General features: G+C 46.0%; 1 protein-coding gene across 2 annotated transcripts in view; it reads right to left on the minus strand.

The window, feature by feature from the left end:
• The window catches only part of LOC138503557 (catalase-like), an 833,069-nt gene that overhangs the window by 388,401 nt on the left and 420,286 nt on the right, over nt 1–24,382 (minus strand). For both annotated transcript variants that reach the window (XM_069623378.1, XM_069623377.1), the window contains exon 7: nt 310–501. In XM_069623378.1, coding sequence (XP_069479479.1) covers nt 310–501 — 192 coding nt within the window. The remainder of the gene's footprint in view (nt 1–309; nt 502–24,382) is intronic.

Here is a 24,382-nt window from a genome sequence, read left to right on the forward strand (position 1 = left end):
ATTTCAGAGAGGACCCCAAGACCCTCCTGTTCAAGGAATGGCTCCTCTCTAACACCTTGGTCCACATACCCTCCACTCACCACCTTACCTGACACTGGGATCTACTATCACCTGCTTCCTCCCATGATTTCGTTTAGATCCCTTGCTGCCATATTGACTGCCTTTGCCTCCCTCACTATTAGCTCCCTGCTCCTTTGTATTACCTCTTCCTTCACTGTGCTCTCCCACAATGACTTATAAAGCGATTATTTGCTTTCTGAAGCTCGGCCCGTGCTCAATAAATACCCTAATAATAATAAAAATACTTACTTTTGTGACATCAAAGGGGTTGAACGGAAAGTTTTCAGCTTCCTCAAAGGTCATGACTTGGATGTAAAAAGTCCACGAAGGATAATTTTTATTAGCAATAGCTTCGAAAAGATCACGTATCCCATAATCTGGGTCGGTGGCTGAAAGTCTGGTTGCTTCTTCAACTGAAAGATTTTTGATACCTTGATCAGTCTAAAATAAAATCAAAAATCACAAAATTTAGGACACAAAACTATAGAAACAATAATTATACTTAGGTTAATTTTCCTTCTCATTCTGAATGAAAACATGTAATATGTCTAAATGACAAACGCAGAGCACAACGAAGTGGGGTGTGACAGAGATGGGTTTGAATGTATCTAATGCACAGGAAAGGTATTCAATGAACTCCTGGTTTCAGTTACCTGAGCTTGAGTGTAAACATCCAGTAGACAATGGCAATAGAAGAAAGCCAGCAAACATGTTCTTCTATTAACTTAGCTATCATTTATATATAATCAAACACAGAGAGTTTATTTCAAACTGAACACACTCATTGACATTAGCAACAAATGTCTACTGGTCACAAGCACTCAATGAAGTTGGTAGAGGAGTGATATATACAGGTTAGTACAATCCTAGAAGGCCGCACCAAAATAAACCTATGTACTCTGTAAAGAATACATTGAAAGCGATTGTAACAGAGAATTTGGCTGCTGCCTTTGACAGGGAGAAATTCTGGGGGTGGTGGTGGAGGTGGTGGGAGAGACATGATATAATGCCTGGTGCAGGGTTCTTTTATTGTAGCCTGACAATAAATGAATCCAATCTATTTGTACCTTTGATGGCCTCCCTGACCATCATTTCACTGGTGACTAGTAGGTGATGAGCAGAGCAGCATGAGCCCCTGCCAAACAGGTGATCAGCTGGTACTCACTCCGGTGAAGGAAGGACTTGCTTCAGCCAAGAGCAACGGCAGGGGATGCTGTTAGTGGACCCAGTGATAATAAAAGAGGAAATAGAGCAGCCTGGCTAAGATTAGTGTGATCTGCCTGGAAGAGTGGCAACCCTGTGAAAGAGGACGTTTCAGAAACAAGAGCCCGAGATGTGTGAGAGAGGCAGAGCCAACTTCAGGAAAGCCAACCAGGTGGATTAACCGCTTAACTGAGTTTTTATTTTATTTATTTATTCCATATTTATAAGGGACCTATACACAATGTGTTTCCAGGTGCCACAATACCAAAGATGGGGCTGGGGGGAAATGGGATGGAATAACAATAACGGTCATACTAGGTCTTGTGACATTCTGAATGTGCAAGTGCAGCAGCAAGAAGTGCATGTGGGGAGTGGGGGAGGTGCGTCAGGCGAAGGAGGGCCCAGGGATAGGCAAGTGCTTGGGAAAGTCTAGGAGGCAGTGTAAGGGGAGACCAGTAGGGCAAGTGGCAGGGGAACCCACAAGTGCGTGGAGGAAGAGGGTGGACTGGACTGGTTGGGGGTGCCAACCATCCAGGCTGGTCAGAGGGTGGGACAGGAGAAGTAGTGCTGGGTTTGGGCGGGTGCTGTAGCAGACTGGAAGAGGGGGCCTGGAACCCTGTAAAAGCTCATAAGGGGCCAGGCCACCAGTCACAGCAGAGAGCAGGGGGGAATTAGCACGGGAAGGCGAGAGGGAAGGAAGAAGAAAAGAGCAGGGTCTTGAGCCGCTTACGGAATTTGAGGAGATACGGCTCAAGTCTGAGAGAGACAGGGAGGCCGTTTCAGAGGGAGGCTCCTGCTGAAGATAGAGATCTACCCCCACTTTCTGCTTGGAGAAACTACGAATCTGCAGAGAGTTGGAGCTAGAGGACTGAAGCGATCTAGCCGGGAGGTATTTAGGGAGAGAGAGTTAGATGTAGCGGGGTTGCAGGCCCCAGAACGCCTTGTGAATGATGCAGAGAGTCTTGAATTTAATCCTTGCAACCTCCAGGAGCCATTGTAGTTATATTAGGGCTGGAGGGATGCGGTCCCTGGATTTGAGGCCAAGGATAAGTCTCGTAGTCCTATTCTGGATAGGTTGTAGGGGGCGAAGAAAGGATAGAGGCAGATTGAGGAAGAGGCTGTTGCAGTAGTCCAGCCTAGAGAGGACCAGAGCTCTGGAGACACTGAGCTTCTGGGGGAAGGTGAGGAAAGGGAGAATACCTCTGAGGCGATGGAGCTGGAAATTGGCCTTCTTGGCCAGGGTCGTTTTGTGAAGGGAGAAGGAGAGCGAAGAGTCAAAGATGACAGCAAGGTTTTTAGCCTCACAGGAGGGTGAGGAGGGTTGGTTCCCAAGGAGGGTGGCCAGAGAATGGGAGCGAAAGATGGCACAGACGTCACAATGAGAAGGATCTTTGTCTTACTGGAATGAATGCAGAGATTTTTGCCTTGCACCATGCCTGAGAGGTAGTCAGCTATGAGATAGGAAGAAGGGGAGGAGGAGGGAAGCTTGAAAGAGAGCTGTGTGTCATCAGCATAGCACTGGAAGTGAGGGGAGAAGGTGGATATCAAGTAGGTCAAAGGGGCAAGGTAGATATTAAAGAGCCGCAGCGATCGGATAAAGCCCTGAAGGACGCTGCAGGTAGAGTGAGAGGTGGAGGAGATGAAAGGGCCCAGTTGCACCTGGGAAGGTTGGTTAGATAAGAAGGTGGTAGCCAAGCCAGTGCCCGGTCCGTGATGCTGAGTGAGTCACAGAGCCGATTTATGAGAGTGGCATGATTAACCGTGTTAAGGCAGAGGAAAGATCTAGGAGTTTGAGAACAGAGGGGGAGTTGGAATCAAGATTTGAGAGCAGGTCATCACCTGTGTTCAGGAGAGCAGTTTCCGTGCCCCTGGATTCTCTGAAGCCAGACTGGTTGTCGTAGAGACAGCCAACAGATACAGTGTGGTGGATCAGTTAGGGAATGACCAACTTCTCCAGGAGTTTGTCCAGGAAAGGGGTGATGGGGATAGGGTGATATTTAGCCGTCAGAAAGAGTCAGCAGACAGCTTTTTTAGGAGAGGGTGCACAAGGCAGTGTTTAAGGGGTAGTGGAAAAGAGCCTGTGGCAAAAGAGTGATTACAGAAATCAGCAAAGGCAGGGGCGAGAGAGGAGCTGTTGTCCTTGGAGGTTCTGGAGGGGCAGGGGAAAGGAGAGAAGGTGGACAAGGGAGGGGGGAATTGGGAGGGGAGAAGAGGAGAGAGAGGACAGGATGTCCTGAGTTTTGGATGTGAAGTGGGAGGCCAGTGCAGTGCAGAGGTCCGGCAGGGGTGGGGAGAATGGTGGAAACTGCAGTAGGATTGGCAAGTTTCTTACAGATTTTGAAAAGTTCTGCCGTGTTATTGGTGGCCCCTGAGATGCGGGCTTGGACATGGGCCCTCGTCTTGGAGCAAATGGAAAGTCGTTATTGCCTTTGGAGCAGGCGGTGGGCCAGTTTGTCAAGGGATGTGTATGAAGCCTGCCACTTCCACTCAGCAACTCTGCGTTTGTGTTTCAGAGTGGCCAGGTCGGAGTCATTCCAGGAATTGCACTTGGAGGCAGGCTTCATGTCTCACCAACATCAGGCCAAATCCAGGCACATGCTAGCCTGAAATCTCAGATAAGGTGATAGGCACTCTGTTTTGCTATGTACAGACGTGACAGAACCCTGGAGTGTTCACATAAACTGGTAAATGAGACTTAGGGCTGCTTACACCCAGTACCGCATTGGTTGATGGTGAGCAAATGCTTGATGCAGAGAAACATATGCTTAAATTGTCTCAATAGGACAGTGATTCTTTTGAAGGTCAGGTCATTGAAAAGGAGAACCGGAGTGTGGTTCAGGAGTTGTGTCTCAGAAAAACTCATTGCAACAGTATTCCGGTAGAGTTTTATGAGGAACAGGTATATTCAAGCAACCGTACTTGAAGAGGTCTTAAACGGAGCTGATAAGATAGGCATCCTCCCAAGGTCAATGTGTGAAGCCCTGATTATAGTTCTGGGTAGGGTGAGCAAAGACCCATGTCTCTGCACTAATCACCCGGTATCCCGACTGAATGTAGATTCCACAATATTTAGTTAAGTTCTGGCCTGAAGAATTCAATGATTTCTCCTATCGCAAATACATGAGGATTAGATTGGATTCATTCCGAGTTGCTATACAATGCTGATCCTATGCAGAGATGTGCATATGTCCTACAGAAATTCAGCCATTCAATGCGTCACTTTGCCATCGCCTCCTTGAACACCAAGAAGGCGTTGATTCAATGGGCTAGTTCTTTAGGCTTTGGGTCTTAGAAAATCTGAACTTTGTCACGCAGATCAAAAATCTAATCTCTCATGTATACTGAACAAATAAATCAATAAGGGTGGCCATGTCCGAGGAGTGGGTAGTGGCGTGTGGAACCAAGCAAGGGTGTCCGCTGTCTCTGCTCCACTTTTCCCAGATGGTGGAGCTGTTAGCTAACCACCTTAGGTTCGAAGTGAGGGGCAAGGATGTGGTAGAGATAGGCTATGAACAAACTGCAGCCTTATATGCTGGTATGTTATTAATTTTACATGATCTACTTCATGCTATGCCAATTGCACTGGCAGTCAGATAAGTTTATGGATTATGCTCTGGCTTGAATGAGAATTGGAGCAAGTCCTCTCTGTTCCCTTCATGTTGTCTTCGCAATCGACAGGGGTCGACTAGGAGGGGTCAGAAATGAGAGACAGACACAAAGTGGTAGTATTCTCAACGTCAGATATCTTTATTAAAAGAAAAGGGTGGGATAATGGCCTCTCTGTCCGTATCCTAAAGAAAGTTTCCCTGCGTAGGAAAATAAAACTAAAGATCAGTCTGTGTCTTGTCTTCAAAATTATATACACTGCCCTTGTATCCAAAACATATCTGACTCTTACACTAAAATTAACAACTAATAAGTGTAAGGAAAACGTATCTCTGACATATATTTAATCAAAATGTTCAAAGGTGAAACAAATAAATCCAACACAAATAATTCTGCCAAAAGAGAAGTCCTTGGATCCAGAGGATAGTTTCCTTCCCCTGGATTATTTCAGGAAGGATGACAAAAATGTCTTTTCTCAAATAATGTTTCCTTAAGGATGACAAGAATGACTCTTCCAAGTAACAGTTTCTTAAGGCTAGCAAAAACATTTCTTTGATACAACTGCTTCACAGACGGCAAAGTGACTCTTTTACACAACTGCTTCAAAGGTGGCAAAGTGTCTCTAACTTCATTACCAGTACTTAATTGCTTATGGCAATACTTGCTCCAACTTTTCACAAATGTACTCCTCATATATGGAGACTTGCAAAAATCTTGTCTTTCAGATATTTCATTAACATTCATCTGCTTATAATCACATTTGCTCCAGCTTTCCTCATATGGACATTTCAGGCATGAAGAATTGTGCAAATTCAGTCTTTTAAATGTACTTGGTTAATTTTCAAAAAGCACTTTCAATTGTCTCTGTGCTTGTTTGTACACCCCGGGGTTCTCGCTATCTCTGGGCCAAATCACTGGTGTCTCATGGCGTTTCAAACCTCCTGCATGTCGCTGCGGCAAAGTCTGCACACAGTGTCTGGTGTGCTGTACAGACTCTGCTACTGTCAGCATTTGTTTGGATTTCCGTGGATATTTGCTTTTTGTCCCAGCGCTTAACCAAGGACTACAAATTTGTAAAGGACTACAATTCCAGCAGAACCTTTCTGCAGCCGGACACCATGCTCCACCACCTGCTATGCTTGTTTTCACCATTAAACCTGCCCCTCTAGCGAAGCGTAGCAGAGAGTGTGCAGAATGTCTGGTGTGCAGTACAGACTCTGCTAGTGTGTGGCATTCATTTGGATTACTGTGGATAATTGCTTTTTGTCCCAGCGCTTAACCAAGGACTACACATTTGTAAAGGACTACAATTCCAGCAGTACCTTTCTGCAGCCGGACACCATGCTTCACCTCCTGCTATGCTTGCTTTCACCATAAATCCCGCCCATGTAGCGAAGCGTAGCAGACTGTGTGCAGAGTGTCTGGTGTTCGGTGGAAGGAGGCGGCCTGACGGACACATCGACAACCTTATTAAATACGGTAAGCGTGTGCAAGCTCCTTTGAGGTGGGCTGCAATAAAATACCATAAGGGGATGACGGAACTCAGCCCCACCCCCTGTAATGCACTCACCACTTAAACGGCTGCCCCCACCGTCAGCGAAGCAACAATCTCCCGCAACGGGGAAGTCTGAGAGGGGAGACTCCCTGGGGAGCATTGGGATAACGTTCGAGAACGTAACCCCAAGTAAACTTACAACCTGCAGCCCCTGTAATACGAAAAGCGATATTGCTATTCCCGAGGAGACAGATCTATGCAACCCAATGGCAAGTTATATAGCCAGCTTAAGCTGCCCGCTAAACATCATTGTTGAAGTAGGGCTGAGCACAGCAGCAATTATGGATAACTATGTCCCCATATCAGAGGGCCTGGACAAAGACGCTCCTCTCGGAGTGAACAAAGTAATGAGGTGCACCTGCAGGGACGGACAGTGCAGTGCGTCATATCCTGATTTCCCCAAGGAAGGGAGCGGGCCCGAAAGGGGGCAAATGGGGCCGAAGAAACACTGCAAGAGGAGAATTTTGAAGAGGGCGAGGTCCAGAGGCCCACTCCTCCCACTGAACAACATCTTGTTATAAAGGACATAAGAGCGAAGTGGGGAGCCTGCAGGGACAGGCAATGCAGCGCCCCAAACCTTGATCTCCCAAAAGAAAGGAGTAGCCTGGAAGGGGGAACACAGGGCAGGTAATATTGCAAGAGGATGCCGCTGACGAGGTTGTGTCTCAGCGGCATAAACCGCCCCAGGAACATCAACTATTGCCAGACAGGCATGGGCGGACTGGGAGTGAGCCAGCCACCAGTACTCCCCTCTCCGCTGGGGCAGAAGGGAGAAATCTGGTGAAAAGAAAAATGCCCACTATCCCTGATGGGTCTAACATGATAGACTGGAAGACCTCCATAGACCCATTGGCTAAGCCGGCACCTTCGACCCCATGGGCGGAAAGGGGGAACCTAAAAGAAAAGAGACAAAAACTATACCCAGATCAGAATGACCAGATGGACGGCAATTCCCAGAAAGAGTGGGGAAAGCTTGGCATAGAAACACTTAAGTGGGTACTACAGCAAAAAAAACATTTAGGCAGGTTTTCACAGTCAATAATGCATGGAATCCTCCCAGTCTGGCCTTAGGAGAAGAAATAAGTGGGTGTCGATTCTACTTCAACTGAAACCGGCCAAAGATTGCAAAAAGAGGCAACAAGACATTGATCCCTCGCAGTGATATGAAGGAGCTTGTAATACCAGATGAAATGTTACTAGAAAACTCAGTTACAATGGTAAATGAAATTCGTAAAATGCTAGAACGCATAAAAAGGCTGAATGATTCTGACAACTGGACGAACAATAAAATATGGAGAACAGCTTGGCAGGGGTGGCTTAACTACTTCATGATATACTGGACCCTATTATAAAGGAAAAAAATGAAAGACAAATGTCCCAACCATCGATTGGAACAGGATCTTTCAGACCAGAAGGTGATAGAGGATTGGATCCTTTTGACGTACATAGAATAGGCACTGATTTCATGAGGCCGAGTAGCCAAGATATTTTAGATTCCAACAGACTTCCGCAGCTTAGTTCAGACATGGTCAATATCGAGCGGTATCCTAACACCAATGAGAACGCTTACGCAAGGTCAAGGGTGGAAGATGTTTCCCCCCCCAAGATAACTGGGGAGATAGGCCAGGAACAATGATCAAATAATGACCAGTCCCCAAATGGGAGGGGAGGAAGGGCCAAGGAGGCTGAACAAAGTAGTAACAAAGAACCAGTGAGCCATGGAGAAGCTCCAGGTCCGGTTAGTAGGACCCAAAAGTAGCCCGAAGCTGTGGGGAGCACAGACACCAATAAACATCACTGGAAAACCTACAAAGTTTTCCCAAAGAAACCAAACTAGATCAGTGTTACCACAGGAGGAAGGGCTGCGGCTCAAACATAAACTGAAGCAGCTCAAAACAAGAAAGAACGGGTTTTGTGAAAAGGCACTGACAACGAAAAAAACCAAAAAATTAAGCTAATCCATCTAATGCTAAGTCGAACAGTCATTGCACCTTTATGAAATACCTGTCTGTCACACACCTCAGATCAGGGGATGTCACAAAGATCAATAACCAGATAATAACACCAAATATGGATAAAACCATCGCTGACAAAACAAAGGTGCCTGAAGAGATCAGCCCTGAAGATTCTTGTGAAATTGATCTCATGGACCCCTCTACCTGCAGTATTTCGGACGAAGGGAGTAGCCAGTCGGAGAACAGCGTGCTGATAAACGAATCAAGTGTGAGCGAGGAAACAGGACCTGTGACCTCCGAGAAGGACAAGGACAGTCCGAAAGCTCGGACAAGAACGGTAACTCTTGCAACACAGCTTGTTAAAAATCGAGAACGGACATATGAGAACGATAAACTGGTATCTGCGCGTGTTGTAAGATTTAAGAAACAAGAACTGGCTCAGTGGCCTGAGAAAAGGAAGACACATGAAGCACCAAAGACAAAAATTAAATTAAACATGCCGGTCAAACTGACACCTAAACAGGGGCTGAATCAAAACTGCGCCCTGTGTGTGAACAACATTGAAAACGAAGAAGGGTCTATTGACAAATTTCCTAAGATAAAGGTTAGTTTAAGTCTTCCAGCAAAAGCAAAAGCTAAATTTTCGCAAGACCAAGAAAACAAAATAAAAAGGATACCCCCCTGAGAGGGTGATCTAATGCTCTGCTTAGAGATAATGTTCTACTGTGACGGTGGCCTACTGCTGAACAGAGTGAATGTGGTAAGGCTGCTACACCACGTTGCAACACTTAGTCTAGTATCATCCAAAGATTTCACAGTAATTCAATTCCCAGAGGAGCGGCACACAGATAAAGTGTTCATACACCTAGCCTCCAAACTAGTGAAACAGCGTTGGCTTGATGAAGCCCACCATCTAAGACCAATGGGGTTTGACCTAAGAGAGGGAATTTTTTTTTTTTTAAACAGAAAACCGTCCAATCACAAGGTTGCTGGAGGCAGGGCGACACAAAAAGACAAACCCTCCGGAAGACAGACTACAGAGGCAAGACTCAGGGAAGGAATGGCAAGAGAGCTGAGCGACAATAAAACCAACGTTTACGGAGAATAATCTAATTGGAAGTGGTTAGTAGGTCTATTGGCGGAAGAACTCACTTCGTCCCACTTGTTCCAAGAGAGTGAAGACCTAATACCTGAAGTGGACATCATATGCTTCCAAGAAGTATGCCTGCTAGAAGTACTAGAGGGACAGTGGGTGATACTAAACCCAGCGTTTAAAAATCCACTAATAATAATTGTAGGTGACCTGAATTGTATGTGCCTTGACAGCCGCAACAATCCGGTTACTGAAGAAGCTATAACATCGAATGATAAAGAAAAAAGAGGGATTGTTTGGAGGCAAACATTGCAATCTAGAGACAGCACAATCCTTAACGGGATAATGGAGGGAGACATCCTGGGGAAAGCCACCTTGAAGGGCACAGTGAGTGAACAAATATATGACTACGTATGTGTCTCCTCCAACATGAGCGGGCTCATAAAAAGAAAGAAGGTCTGTAAAACCAAAAAGAGTGACCACAACCAACTAAAAATGGTCGGCCACAACATCAGTAAGGAAGGACCAGTGAGCTACGAAGCAAAACTGAGGATAGACCCCAGTCGAAACAGACTGCACATTCAATGAAAAGATCTGCCAAATTTAATAGAAAAACTAACCAGCTCAATCAAATGGTCTTTGGAGGGAGAGGACAACCAACGCATAAACTATGCCCCATTGCTTCAAGAATTTACAACCAAATATCGAGGGGGTGTTGCTAAGCCAATAATGACACATAAGCATGTGTACGACAACCAAACTGTGGGAAGGAAAAAAATGTAAGAAAAGAAATTACGCATTTAAAACGCCTTAAGACGGTTAACAACTCAGAGGAAATCCATAAACTAAAACAAAGATATCGCAATTGGCTGAAAATACACAGAAAGCGCATGGTTAATCAAGATGCCCAGTGTATGCTACATAATATCAAAACGACGAATACCGCGGAAATATGGGCTACTATAAATCAATAAGATGCCCCATTAGATGTGCTGATGACAAACACCATTTCGGCAACGACATGGCTGACTCATTATGCCAAACTACAAGAGGAGGAAAAAGATGAAACTCCAAGAGCTAACCCAGTACCAACTCAGCCCGTTAATTTGCGCACCGTAGAATACTCACTAGATATTGAAATCTCAACAAATGAAGGACTCATAAATAGACTCAAAAACTCTAGAGCCCCAGACCCAGACGGGCTGACCAACGCCCAGCTGAAACAAAACCCGGGGTTATGGGCAATTTTTCTGCACCGCTTGGACAGAAGTATCTTGGCTTCGGCCCTGATACCCTTGTCATGGAAGATGGCAGTAGTTGTCACTATATTCAAAAAAAGGGCTTCGAACAGACCGCCCGATCGCCTTACTTGGCGTGGCTGGAAAAATGTTTGAGTCCATCTTGCTAAAATCCCTTTCTCGATGGAGCACGAAGACGGGACATTAAGATCAATGTCAATCAGCGTTTGTCTAAGGTATTGGCACCTCTGTTAACATCTTTATAATAAACCTTCTGAAAGTCAAAGTAATACAGAGTAAAGGGCAAAAAATGTATCTTGAGGCCTGGAGATGCCCTACTACCATCTTGAATAACATCAAAGGCCTCCACCAGGATACATCGATTAAAGTCAAGTTAGATAAATCAGGCCAGCTGACAAGTGCAATCCCGGAAAAGAAATCGGGGTGAAACAAGGATGCCCTTTAGCACCTGAACTTTTCAATCTGTTCCTATCAGACATTGAGAACGCCTTTTTCCAAGTACGCTCATTTCCTCCTAGGTTAGAGGACACTGGGAGACTAATCTATGCCGATGGCATTGTCATTATGGACCAGACCCCAATAGGGCTACAGAGGCAGCTTGACGCCCTACAAGCATATCTGGAATCTAATCATCTAATAATCAACCCGGTCAAATCAGAGACTATGGTCTTTGGAGAATAGGATAGGGCAAGATCAAGGGTGAAGCCCTCCTGGTTCCTAAAAGGCCAAAAGATAAGCGTAGCAAAATCATTCACGTACCTGGGAGTCAGCTTTAACACAAGCAGATGTGAAGCCCTGCGGATTGCCCTAATGCGAAGTAAAGCAAAAAATGTGGGCGCCCAGGGAAGGCTCCTACTAAAATAATACTGTGGGTTCTCATTAATCCCTCTGATATCCTTTTATCGATCCAAAGTGGCACCAATCTTGTCCTATGCTGCTGAAACATCCTTCATGCTAGCGGACGACCAGGCCCCAATAGGGCTACATAGGCAGCTTGACACCCTACAAGCATATCTGGAATCTAATCATCTAATAATCAACCCGGTCAAATCACAGATCATGGTCTTTGGAGAACAGGATAGGGCAAGATCAAAGGCAAGGCCCTCCTGGTTCCTAAAAGGCCAAAAGATCGGCCTTAACACAAGCAGATGTGAAGCCCCGTGGGGTAAAGCAAAGTATGTGGTCGCCCAGGGAAGGCTCCTACTAAAAAAATACTGTGGTTTCTCATGAATCCCTCCAATATCCTTTTATCGATCCAAAGTGGCACCAATCTTGACCTATGGTGCTGAAACATCCTTCATGCTAGCGGACGACATATGGCCATGCCTTGAAGGAATCTTTTGGAGAATAGTGTTGGGTTTGCCAAAAAGCATCCCGATACATATAGTGAGGAGAGAACTGGCTCTAACATCATTAAAAGCGATTGCCAAGTGGAAATAGCTATCGCTGTATCGTAAATGTCTCTAAGAATTCCCGAAAGGAGGCTTCCAGCTACTAAAAAAGGTAATGAACAACCCAAGGGAAAAATTCCTCAAGGAATGGCAAACCATCTGTCAAACGATAATCACTGATTTAAATGAGTCAGACGAATCACTGGTCCGCGACCCAGGGACGATCAAGAAGAAACTCTTTACCAATGACTGGATCGAGACTTTGGAGGTGATCTACAACTACAAAAACCGTGAAGACTTTTGGTTTGGGTCACAAAAGTTATGTGCTCACAAAATATATTCAAATCTTTCCAAACTGGTTCCTGAGATTGCATTCCATATGTTTTAGCTTTAAAATCCTACCGACAAACATAATGTTAAACAGAAGGAAGGGAAATCAGAGTAATTCCACCTGCAGACTGTGCCAACAAGGAAATGTGGTTGAATCTCTTAAACACCTGGTTCTTATGTGTCCTATGCCAAATGTGGAAAGAACACTGGAAACAACTATAAACAAGGCACAGAAACAGACCACAGTAAAGTCCTCCAACGCTGTCCATCGAAGAAGAAGGCAGTAGGTACTAACGTTCAAAACACTCTCATGAATCGAAGAGCAAAGCATATATTAATCATTTAAACGATTCTCCTGTGCCCGCTGATGCCTTATTTTGGTTTTTCCAAAGCCTCTGTCCTATGCTTTCCTTGCCTTTAAGTTCTTGTGTTGTTTGTTAATTGTAAATTTTAATTTAAAAGCAGATGATATTCTTATCTGAGGATAATCTTCTTTTTAATGTTCTGTCCCATACTGACCATGAAGTGTTTTATATTGATGTTCGTTACCTGGCTAAAGGTTTTATTATTTGCAAACCATTTTGAGCCAAAAAAATATATATTTTTAAAAAGTCTTAATGCGGGAATGGCGTTCTCCCGTTTGGCAGACTCGCCTTCAGCTCTTCCCACAGTCTTGTATTCACTTGCCGGTAAAGTGGCTGCTTTTCGGTTCGGCCGCGTCCTGCACAGCTTCTCCTCTGCTACTGGTCCCCTTGCAGCTTTTCCTTGGAGCCTGCCATGCTCCTACGGTCTCTCACCAATCTGGTGCAAAATGCTGATAAGCAGCAGCAGCTTGGGAACCCCTGCCTGCTTCAACATGGCCTGCTCCCTCACGTCTGCCTTCACCTGCGGTTCTGCCTCTCGCTTCTCCCAAGCCGCGTCTCCTCTCTCCAACTTCTGATTGCCAATGAAAACCATCTTTAAATGTTGCGTGCAGCTGATTCATTTTGCAAAAGCTAGTCCACATGATTTGCTTAGGTTTTCTTTCAATCCACATTAACTCCTTCTCCCTCTTCCTCGTCCTCATCTCAGTACATGAGACACTATGGAAGGTGGAGTCCATAGAATGAACAGGACTGCTAAGGAGATTTTTACCTAATACAACCTCATCAGGGATAGGAGATGTGATTTGTGAGTTATGTACATAGGAGGTGTGAATGGCTATTTGCTCAGAAAGGCACTATGCCATCAGCAGTTTAGGTGATATAGTGCTGTCTTCAAAAGAGGGGGGGAACAATGCATCTCTCCCAAAGGAGTCACCATCTCCTCCCGGCAGTCATCTTCTTCCACATGATCCTCCCTCATAATACCACCCCCAAGGTCAGAATCAGATAGGGACCCCTGGCCATGTGGCAGAAGCTCATCATCTGGGATTCAGTGATGACTTTGCATGATTCATCACACTACCCAACCTTCAATGGAAGCAAGACATTCACTTACATATGAATTTGCAAGCACCACAACCTCACAGACCAATTGGAACACAACATTCTGAGCGTGGAAAGAGGCCTTTCTGTGGAATTCTGGGCATCACCATCTATAATTGTAATGAGGTGCAGATGATTACACTTTTTCACTGGATCAATGGTGTACGTCCCCACCAAACTGTTCAAATAAATAGGTAAACTCATCACTCAATATGGGTACCAAAACGTTGTAGATAGTCACTGAGAATTCTGCATAGGCTCACTAGCGAGGAACAAATAGGGGTCCCAGACTTTGAGACATACATTTTAGCACTGCAAGTGCAATTTGCTGCATAATGCTTGAAGAAACCAAAACCGCATGATTCAGCCATAGGCAATTCCTCAGTGCCAGGTATGAAAAACCAAAGGGCATTTCACTGCCTAAACCCTGGGGATCCTACCCAGGTGGCCAGGGCACGGCCATCGCCTTTGGATCCAAACCCTGAGGGCGGACAAGTGTGAGAGGATCACATGGCAAGTGGTCCTTGGGGAGTGGGAGAGGAACGCCTGATGACGAGACATGGTATCCCCCCTTTCCAAATACCTCTGTCCCATCCTATTTTATAGGATATTCCAACTTTCCAGATTCCCCCCTTTTCTACACAAAAAGCTGAGGAAGAGGAGGTCTGAGGCTGAAAGGAGTACCACCCATGCAATACATTGGACATGTCCTACTAATAAGATCAGGCAGGGTCAGGCACTTGATCTTAATTGCATACACCGGGTACCTATTAGCTCTCCCCACATGGTTAAAAGGTGAGACACTGAGATGCATGGGAAAGAGCAGTTCTTTCAGGGCGACGGCGAACCAGGCGGAGCAGAGTGACAGGCCGAGGAACGGAACCGAGGTACGGAGAAACCTTGGACACCCCGGCGAGAGATTGTTACCTCTGAAGGGCTTTGAAGTTTGCGCAAGGAAGCCCAGCGAAAAAGAAGAAACAAACCTCTTTTGTGTTCCAAGGATACCAGCCACCTTCCTGGTTGAACGGCAGAGTTGGGGTGGTACAGCAGCAGTTGTGGTATCAGCCTTGACTTCAGGATCAAAGCCGCGAAGGACAAAAAAGGATTAACACAGCCGCTGAGTTGATGAAAGCAATGAAAGTCTGGTCTGTGTTAAATGAAACTTGTCGGTAACACTATCCGATGAATGAAGGTTGCACATGTCCGTTAAGACGCGAGAGAAAGCAAAGCATTGTAAAGAACTATAAATTTAAGATACAAAGTAACAGAGTGGTCCGGTGAAAGAAGATTGCCCAATCGAAAGTCTCTGTGAAATATCTGATGCTGCAGAAGCGGCGGAAAGAGAAAGAAACTGAGATGCAAGATTTGAACTGTTGTTATGTTTGATCCCGACAGAGGGAAACCTGGATGTGAGAGATGTCTTTGAACTGTTAGGTTTGATCCCAGCAGAGGGAAACCTGGATATCAGAGATATCTTTGAAATAAGGACTGTGCTCAAAACTTCATTTACCAAGAGGCCTTGGTGTAGGACAGGAAAAGTGGGGTTTGAGGAAAGAAGGTTGAAGTGGTCATGTCAATGTAAGGAAAGTGAAAGAAGGCTTGAGCCTGATGGGGGGCAGCTTATGGAGGTGTGATTGAAGCTTGGGGAAAGGGAACCCGCACAAATTATGATTGAAAGGTTTGAGCTTGGCGGAGGGATACCTGTACTGAATTGTGGTAACGAGAAGGAAACAAACTTTTGTTAAACTGTATTACAAGCTAAAGGGTGACCTGGGCTGGAGTGAGGTGACCTGGGCTGGAGTGAGAGAAAGCTGAGAGGTCCAGCAGATAAACTAGTGACTTTTCGTGGGAGGCCAAGTGGGCCCTTGTCCACGAAACGAACTGCATCCTTGTGTCCAAAGCCAGAGTGTGTCGTAAGGTCCAAGTGTTGCACCTTACCCTGTGCTACAAAACGTGCAGAAGGGAGTTTACTCAGCCATACTGACATTTCTTTTGAACACTGATTTTCCTTTTTGCTTTACACATTCCCTTTAGACATTTATTGTATTAGAAAGAGGGCAGACATTAAGTTTATTAGGCCATTCTATTTCGACTAAGGAGTGACTAGGACAGTATTTTCTTTTTGTTTGATGATCGGAATACTCCCATCTTAGTTATAGGACATCTTAGTTATAGGGCAAGATAGGAGTTTTCCAACCCCTTTTAAACCATCAATAAAGGTTTTGAACGTGAAGCTCTTGTGTCAGTGTCTATTTGTGATACCATGCCTCCCTTACACAGGGCGGATGGGTACATTGGATGACAGACACATCAAGAAGGCTTTAAAGGTTCAACATTTGATCACGTTAGGTATAGAAGCAGTTATGCCTAATTTTTCTTCAAGCAAAGCAGTCACAAATGGTCCTCCCAGGACTCAAAAATGCTGCTACCCTAGTTCATTTGTACCGCTGGAAAAATGCTTGATGCATACATTGCTCAGATGTGCACATGGATAGGAAATTTATGACAGTTTGTGACATTCATACTTACTTCCTAAAATTGTCTAGACTTAATGAAATCTTGTGGGAACCCAAAGAGTCACATTTTATATGTGCTAATGCTACATCAGGGCACTGGGCGCTAGACCAATCACCAATAGAAGACAGCCCATTGAGGCAGATGTGCCTAAATGTCCAGAATAAATAGCAACAGGACATAGGCAAATAACTCTGAACTAGAATGATAAAAAGCTTTCAAACATTAAGAAGGTATCTCGCCACTCTAGATTCAAGCAATTCTGGTACAACATTCTGGCCATGGTATGGTATGGTACTGTATTTATAGAGCGCAAACAAATGCACAAAGGCATCTAGGCGTTTTTAGCATTTTGCAGACCTGCAGATGACCTTCGGTCTCATAGAGAGAAAAGGGAAGAGCATTCCACAGAGTGGGAGCAAGGACTGAGAACGAGCGTCGGCCCATCCGAGTTCTATGATACTGTGGCACTATTAAAAGATTTTGTGAAGCTGAGCATAAGCACCTCATAGGACAATAATGGTTCAGTTTGGCCTGTAAATAATCTTCCTCTGTATTGTGAGTTACCCGATGAACGACACACAAGATCTTGAATTCAATTCCGGGTTTCACAGGTAACCAGTGAAGCCATTGGAACATAACCTGAGAAGAGGTGAGTCTTTGTGCATCCTGGGCCAGACGGGCTGCGGAGTTTTGAAGAATTTGTAGGCATTGAATCTGATATGACGGTTGCCCTAGGTATATGCCATTACAGTAGTCTAACAATCCCATGATTGTTGACTTGACTACCTTCGTCCGACATTCTGCGGGCAGGAGATGGAGAATTTTTCTAAGAGCTTTTAGTTTACCAAAGCCTGCGCTACACACTGAGGTAATCTGAGCGCCTCTCTCGAGCCAGATGATAAGAGTTTCATGCCCAAACTTGTCACTGAAGTGTTGAGCTCAGAGTGGGGCCAAAAGACTCTGGCCAGTACTCTGTACTCCAAAAGGAATTTGCCTCAGGAGGGCCAATCACTAGGACCTCCGTTTTCTCCCTGTTTAACCTCAGCCAATTCTTTGCCATCCATTCCCCAATTGCAGATAGACAGCTTTTCAGCTTGTGCAGTGGCTCTGCTGTGAGTGGATCCAGATGAAACCCATGACATACCTTCGACTGTTGCACAAGACATATTCCCAAAGTGCCCTAGCCCGAGTGCCATCTTGTTCCATATGATCTGGTCATGGCTGGTACTGGGGACTTTATTGGCTTAATCATGACTGAGCTGGAAAGGGTGGCGAGCAAATATTTAAAGTTATCAGAATTATGTTTATTGAGTATAGCTATTAAGAAGGATACGCTTACATATACATTCATACATTTCGGATGTTGGTTGCTGAATGGGCAACTGCGATGATCTGAATGCCATCTTAGATCCTTAATGTTTGTAAATCGACGAAAGAGATGAATATATGAGCCACAATAGAACACAAACTATTACGACTAGCTGTCCCAGGCCCTTCCAAGATAAATAGTCCCATTGGCTGGGGCTTAATCAGTAACTCACTGCGGTTTTTACCCAACACTTTACCCCGGATAAACTCCACTGCCACTGTGTTCTCTATGATAATGATAAATGTCAGTGTACACCCTTTGTACAGTGAAGTATATGTACATGGACTATGTTTCATTCTGTAGGCCATGCTCACCTTTGACAGGTACGATTATGAGTCTGTTATTTTATCGATTGCCTTGAAGGCCATATAAGCAGCGCATGGGAAGTTGTTTATTTTCATCTAACTTATTAGAATTATGTATCAGATGTCCTGTTATTTCATAATGTCTAATCATACTCTCATCTTTTTCAGATTGAGTTCCCTCATTGCTTCACTTCCTCTATGCCCTCGGTCAAAAATCTAATTTTATCTGATGAATTTAAACAATAACGGAACACGGATCCATCTGAGCACTGTGAACCTGCTGATTTATTATAATAGGTTTTGCATATTATCTATTTTAAAATGTCTTTATTGGCATTTTGCTATGGTTACAACTTTGGCATGTCATAGTTAGCATACTGTTGTTTGCAAGTCTGCAGGCAACATGTAACAAAACAACAACTTTTCAAAGAAAAAACAACATTGACTGTCTCCATGTGTTGGCCATATAGTTTAGCGCAAACTGTTTTCAACCTAGGGGGAAGCATGAGTTGCGAGGGGGTAGGGATAGCGGGGGGGCCCAACCTGGACCCCATGTGTATCTCACCACAGGCGCCGTCGTGGTTGTAGGTTTTCCATATTATTATGGGGGATGTTAGAATTTGTACAGAGGGGCTCAGGCTGTGGAAGCTTCTGCATGAATGGGGATTACGTTCGGCCAATGGCCATTTCCCTGATGATAGCCCAGGCAATTTTACTTTCTTGTCAGCCTCAGGTTGCTCAACAATCAATTACCTATGTGTCCCAGTAAAATGTAATCAATTTCAGTGTGCTGGGCGAAATCTGTAGTGATCATTTTCCTATCCGGCTTGTGCACAAAACACAGGACAAACAAGCACTGCTGGGTATGTCGTACCAGCCGTTGGTAGCCCCGGATGACCAAAAGTTTAGATTAAAATGGCAGTTAGCAGACAGAGAGAGGTTGTAGAGGGAGATTGTTATTAACATCTTGCGGGAGTTGAATAACTTCTTTTCAGGCAGTTCCAATCAGACTGTTATACCAACTAATTTTGTTTCACTAATGTCTAATTTATCTGCTTCATTTACTCAGAAGGCTAGAAGAAAATCGGTAAAAAGGCAGCCGGGTTGGTTTAATTCAGATTTTTCGAAATCCAGGAGTATTTTGCTTGAAACCTTGAAGAACAGCCTGTCTTCAAAAAGGGATATCGTTCGTGCCTGGGCTATTTTTAAAAGGGCTGTCGCCATCAGAAAGACTGAATTGAAGCTGAGTCTTGGGAGGTCTGGGTCAATTCTTCTGTCACTAATGAGCACAAGCCTTTTTGGGACATAGTGAACAATGGGCCTTTCTACAAATTTAAGTCAAGAGATGCTGATGTCATAGTTTCTGATCAGGCCTGGGTGGCTAATTTTTCTGCCCTATATAGTGGGGGTGATGTGGTCACGGCCATTGACCGACCGCTGGCCACAGATCCCCAGCAGTTGCCATACCCAGTGAATGGAAATATTGTTTTCAAAGTAGGTGGAATTGCTTTAGCCATAAAATGTCAAAAAAGAAATAGGGCTCCAGGCCCTGATAATGTTCCAGCAGACCTATACTTCTAGGCCCTGATTTTGACAATGCAATCTGTGAAGGGGGTGTGCACCCTGTCTCTTGGTCGCATGCAGTAATTCAGCCAATATATAAGAAGGGGCAGAGGGCGCTAGCAGCGTCATATAGACCTGTTTCGCTTTTACACTCTGTGTTTAAGATCATGGTGAGGGCTCTTCTGGGGAGACTGGAGCCTTGGGTGGAATGTTACAATATTCTTTCCCCCATTCAGTTGGGGTTCCGGTTGGAACAGCGGACCAGGTCCCTGAACCTCTATCTGGTGGTGGCTCACTCTTTGTATATTAAGGACAAACCCATTTTCCTTGCTTTCATGGATATGAGCACCGCCTTTGACAAGGTCAATCGTAATAGGTTGTGGTGTATGCTTAGATCCATGAATTGTCCATGTGCACTGGTGGATCTTTTGGAGAGACTGCATTCATCCACAGTGGCTTGTGTAAGGAGCGGCATGTAGTGTCGGTGCGCTGCTTTTTGTCAGGTGAGCAAGGTGTGCGCCAAGGTTGTGTGATGGCCTCCCTGCTTTTTTGTTTGTAAATTAATTGGCTTTATACCCATTTACTTAATTCTACTCCGGATGTCCCCAGGCTGGGTAGGTGGCGTGAGCCATTACTGGCTTATGCAGACGATAGGGTCTTGCTGGACTGTACTCCCAGTGCCTTGCAGCGCCTGATTGATGATTACTCTACATTCATGGATTCACTGGATCTAAAGGTCAATGCGCAAAAATCAGCAGTTATGATTTGTAGCAAGGGCAAGTGCCCTTCAAAATTCCAGGTGATGTTTAGTAGATGGGGTCTTGATTCCCAGAGTCTCTAGTTTTGACTACCTGGGGATCAGATTTCCTTCAAACTTTAATGCGGAAGCCAATTTTGTCAAGCAGACTGCTAGGTTCAAACAGGCTATAGGGGGAGAGGATTGCCATGGGTATATTTAAGGCTGAACCGGTCACACTGGCACTCAAGGTTTATAATGGGGAAGCTATTTGTGTTGCCAGGTATGGCATGGAGTTCTGAGGATACAGCAAGGATGAATCCATCCAGGTGGTGGAGAACACTTTCCTGAAACAAGTATTGGGGCTTCCTCGCTCGGCCCCTAATTTTGCAGTCCATCAGGAATTGGGCTGCAGGTTTATTAGTGACTCTATTGCAGCCCAGCCTGTCAACCATTGGCTTAAAGTCGGGGGTAACAGCAAAGCCGGTTTAACACAGGACCTAATTAGATAGGGACCCTTACCTGAAGATTCCCTGGCTTAGGCACATAAAGGCAATTCTGTCAGAAGGACGTATGGCTCAATATTTTCTCCTGAGGGATGTTATGCTGTGTATTGTTTTAAGAGCTATAAAAGTATTACCAGGTTACTCACCGTAGTGACCACCTTACTCCTAGTCCATAGTCCCCTTTCCTCCATACTAGTGGGACATCTCTCCGTCCTGTGGGACGGGACCGGAGCACTTTGTAAAAAGCATCCAAATTTTTCCAAAAATGTGTCCTTCCTCTCTTTCCTGCGCGAGGCTCGATACGCAGCCGTAACCCCGCCCACCTTGGCTCCGCCCTGCGCATCGCCCCTCAGTCCTTTTCTTTGCCAGGTCAGAAACCCATTACCAATAACAGAGGAACCTTATTAGAGTGGACGGCGGGCGGGCGTATGGAGGAAAGGGGACTATGGACTAGGAGTAAGATGGTCACTACGGTGAGTAACCTGGTAATACTCCTACGTCCCGTCCCCTTTCCTCCATACTTGTGGGAGATTCCCAAGCACTCCTTACAGGAACTACGGGTGGATGGAAATACACCTTACTGAAAAAGGTTCTTCAGCACAGTCTGACCAAACTGAGCATCAGCTCTAGAACTCATATCGAGGCAGTAATGCTTACAGAAAGCAGATGGAGAGGCCCAAGTAGCTGCCCTAGCAATGGACTCCCAGGGAACATACTTCTGAAAAGCAACCGCAGCTGCCTTGCCCCGCACCAGGTGTGCATGAATATCTTTAGGAGGTTTCAGCTTTTGGATAGTGAAAGACTCCGTGATGCAGGCGGCAATCCACCTAGAAATAGTAGCCTTAGACGCTTGCTTGCCTTGAGGGTTGCCGAAAGTCACAAAAAGTTGAGAAGAACTTCTAAGCTCGGAAGTCCTATCTAGGTAGAACTTAAGAGCTCTTCGGACATCAAGACAGTGTAGAACCCTCTCCGCTTCAGAGGTGGGGTTCGGAAAAAAGACCGGTAGGGAGATAGATTGATTCAAATGGAATTCGGTCACTACCTTCAGCAGAAAAGCCGGATTAGTTCGAAGGACTACCTTGTCCTCGTGAAAGACCAAGAAAGGATGCTCCCCCGACAATGCCTGGAGCTCACTCACTCTCCTTGCCGATGTGACGGCGACCAAAAAGGACACTTTCCAAGACAAGTACTTGAGGTCCACAGTAGCCATTGGCTTAAAGGGTTTATGGCACAGCGCTGTCAGGACAACATTCAGGTCCCATGGCGGGTGCGGATTACGAACTGGAGGGTAAAGGCGTGATAAACCAGCGAAATGCCTTTTTACCACTGGGTTAGTCAGAGAAAACAAACACTGATCCGTAGAAAGATAAGCGGAGACCGCTGAAAGGTAAGTCCTGCATGACAGAACATGAACCCCTGACTCTGCTAGGGAGGACACGAAGGACAACACTGTGTCAACCGTGGCCCCCCTCAGATCCAATTTCTTCTCTAGACACCAATGACAGAACATGAGCCATTTATTCTTGTACTGAGATCTGGTCGAGGGTTTTCTGGCTGCCTGGATAATACACAAATCTGAATGGCCAGATCCACGAGAGGGGGAGACTTAGTTCCTCCCTGCTTGTTTATGTAGTACATTTACACCACATTGTCCGTTCTTACGCGGACCACCTTGTTGACAATGAGAGGTCTGAACGCCTTGAGCGCCAGAAAAATCGCCAGAAGCTCCAAATGATTTATGTGCAGGAGCTTGTCCTGAGGCGACCAGAGGTCCGAGACCTGAAAGAGATCTAACGTCGCACCCCACCCGAGGAGGAAGGAGTCCGTCGTGATCGTCACCATAGGGACCGGGTCCTGAAACCCCGCTCCCCCAGACAGATTGCTGAGAGATGACCACCAGTCCAGGTCCACTCTCATGGAATCCGGAATCATTATCCGCATGGAGTATGAGTCCACTGCCTGACGCCATGAATTCCGAAGGGCCATCTGAGTCCGTCTCATTTTGAGACGAGCAAGAGGAAGAGTCAGCACACACGAGGCCATGAGGCCCAGAAGCCTCTGGAACCACCAGGCCGACATGCTCTCCGACTGCGCATACATCTGACACGTGGCCAACAGAGCTGCCATTCTGTCCCCGGTCAGGTATTCTCTGCAGTCGATCGTGTTCCAACGAAAACCCAGAAAAATCAGGTCCTGAGAGACCGTCATGGAGGATTTCCGCCAGTTCACCGACAGCCCAAGATGGAACAGGAGCTGAAGGAGAGACTGGAGGTTGCCCGCTGCCGCCAGCAGACAAGGGCTGTGTAAAAGCCAATCGTCCAAATAAGGACACACATTGATACCCTGAAGACGAAGATAGGCCGCAATCACCGACATCATCTTCGTGAAGACATCCAGCGCCGAGCTGAGGGCAAAAGGAAGCACCCGAAACTGGAAGTGCTCCTCTCCCAAAGGGAAACGGAGGTACCTCCTGTGTGGAGCCCAAATCAGGATATGCATGTACGCGTCCTGAAGATCCACTATGCTGAGCCAGTCGCCCATCTGCAAAGAGGAGCGTATCTGGCTGGGCGTGATCATCTTGAATTTCTCTTGGGGTAGAAAGAGGTTGAACTGGGAAAGGTCTAGGATGGTGCGCAGGCCAGCCTAGTTGGGTTGGGCATCGTAAACAGCCGGGAGTAGAAGCCCTCCCCTCGCTCCCCAAAGGGAACGGGTTCCACAGCCCTGAGGTCCAGGAGTTTCTGAACCTCGGCGTTGAGGGAGGGCGAGCCCAACGGCTGAAAAGGAGGGTTGAGGGGTGGGGTACGGGGTAAAGGTAAGCGTAAGCACGCCTGAGCGACTGACAAGACCCATCTGTCTTCTGTGATGGTCTGCCATGCCTCCCAATGAGACGCAATGCGCCCTCCCACCGGGGTCTCGTGTGAGCGCGGAAAACCCTCAGTTGGCAGGTTTATCGGTGGCGGCGCCACCTGAACCTGATGAGGAGGCTGAGGAGCAGGAGAAATACTCCGTACGCTGTTTTCTACGGTGGTTATTCCCCTGGGAGTATCCACTCTGCGATTCTTGCGGTCGATGAATCCCCCAAAACCAGAGGAAGGTCGCCCTTGCGACAACGGCCTTTGAGCCTTGAAGGGAGGCTTAACCAGAACAGACAATGATTTAGCCGTCTGAGTGCTATCCTTGGTTTTGGTGAGCTCTACATCAGTAGAAGAATGAAAAAGCTCCTTACCATCAAATGGAAGGTCCAATACTTTGTCTTGCACTTCCTTCGAAAACTTAGTGGCATGCAACCACGCTTGCCTCGAGGTATCAACCTCGAGCATCATGCCCCGAGCCAAGGTGTCTACGTGATGAGCCGCAGCCTCCAGGAGATCCTGGGACAAGACCCTGGCATCGGAAAGGCCACCTCTGAAGTCTTCCAACTTCTCGACCGGAATGTGATCCTCAAACTCCGACAGACCTTTCCACATC

Source organism: Ambystoma mexicanum, chromosome 11 (assembly GCF_040938575.1).
Source record: "Ambystoma mexicanum isolate Mex_15411 chromosome 11, UKY_AmexF1_1, whole genome shotgun sequence".
Lineage (NCBI taxonomy): Eukaryota > Metazoa > Chordata > Amphibia > Caudata > Ambystomatidae > Ambystoma > Ambystoma mexicanum.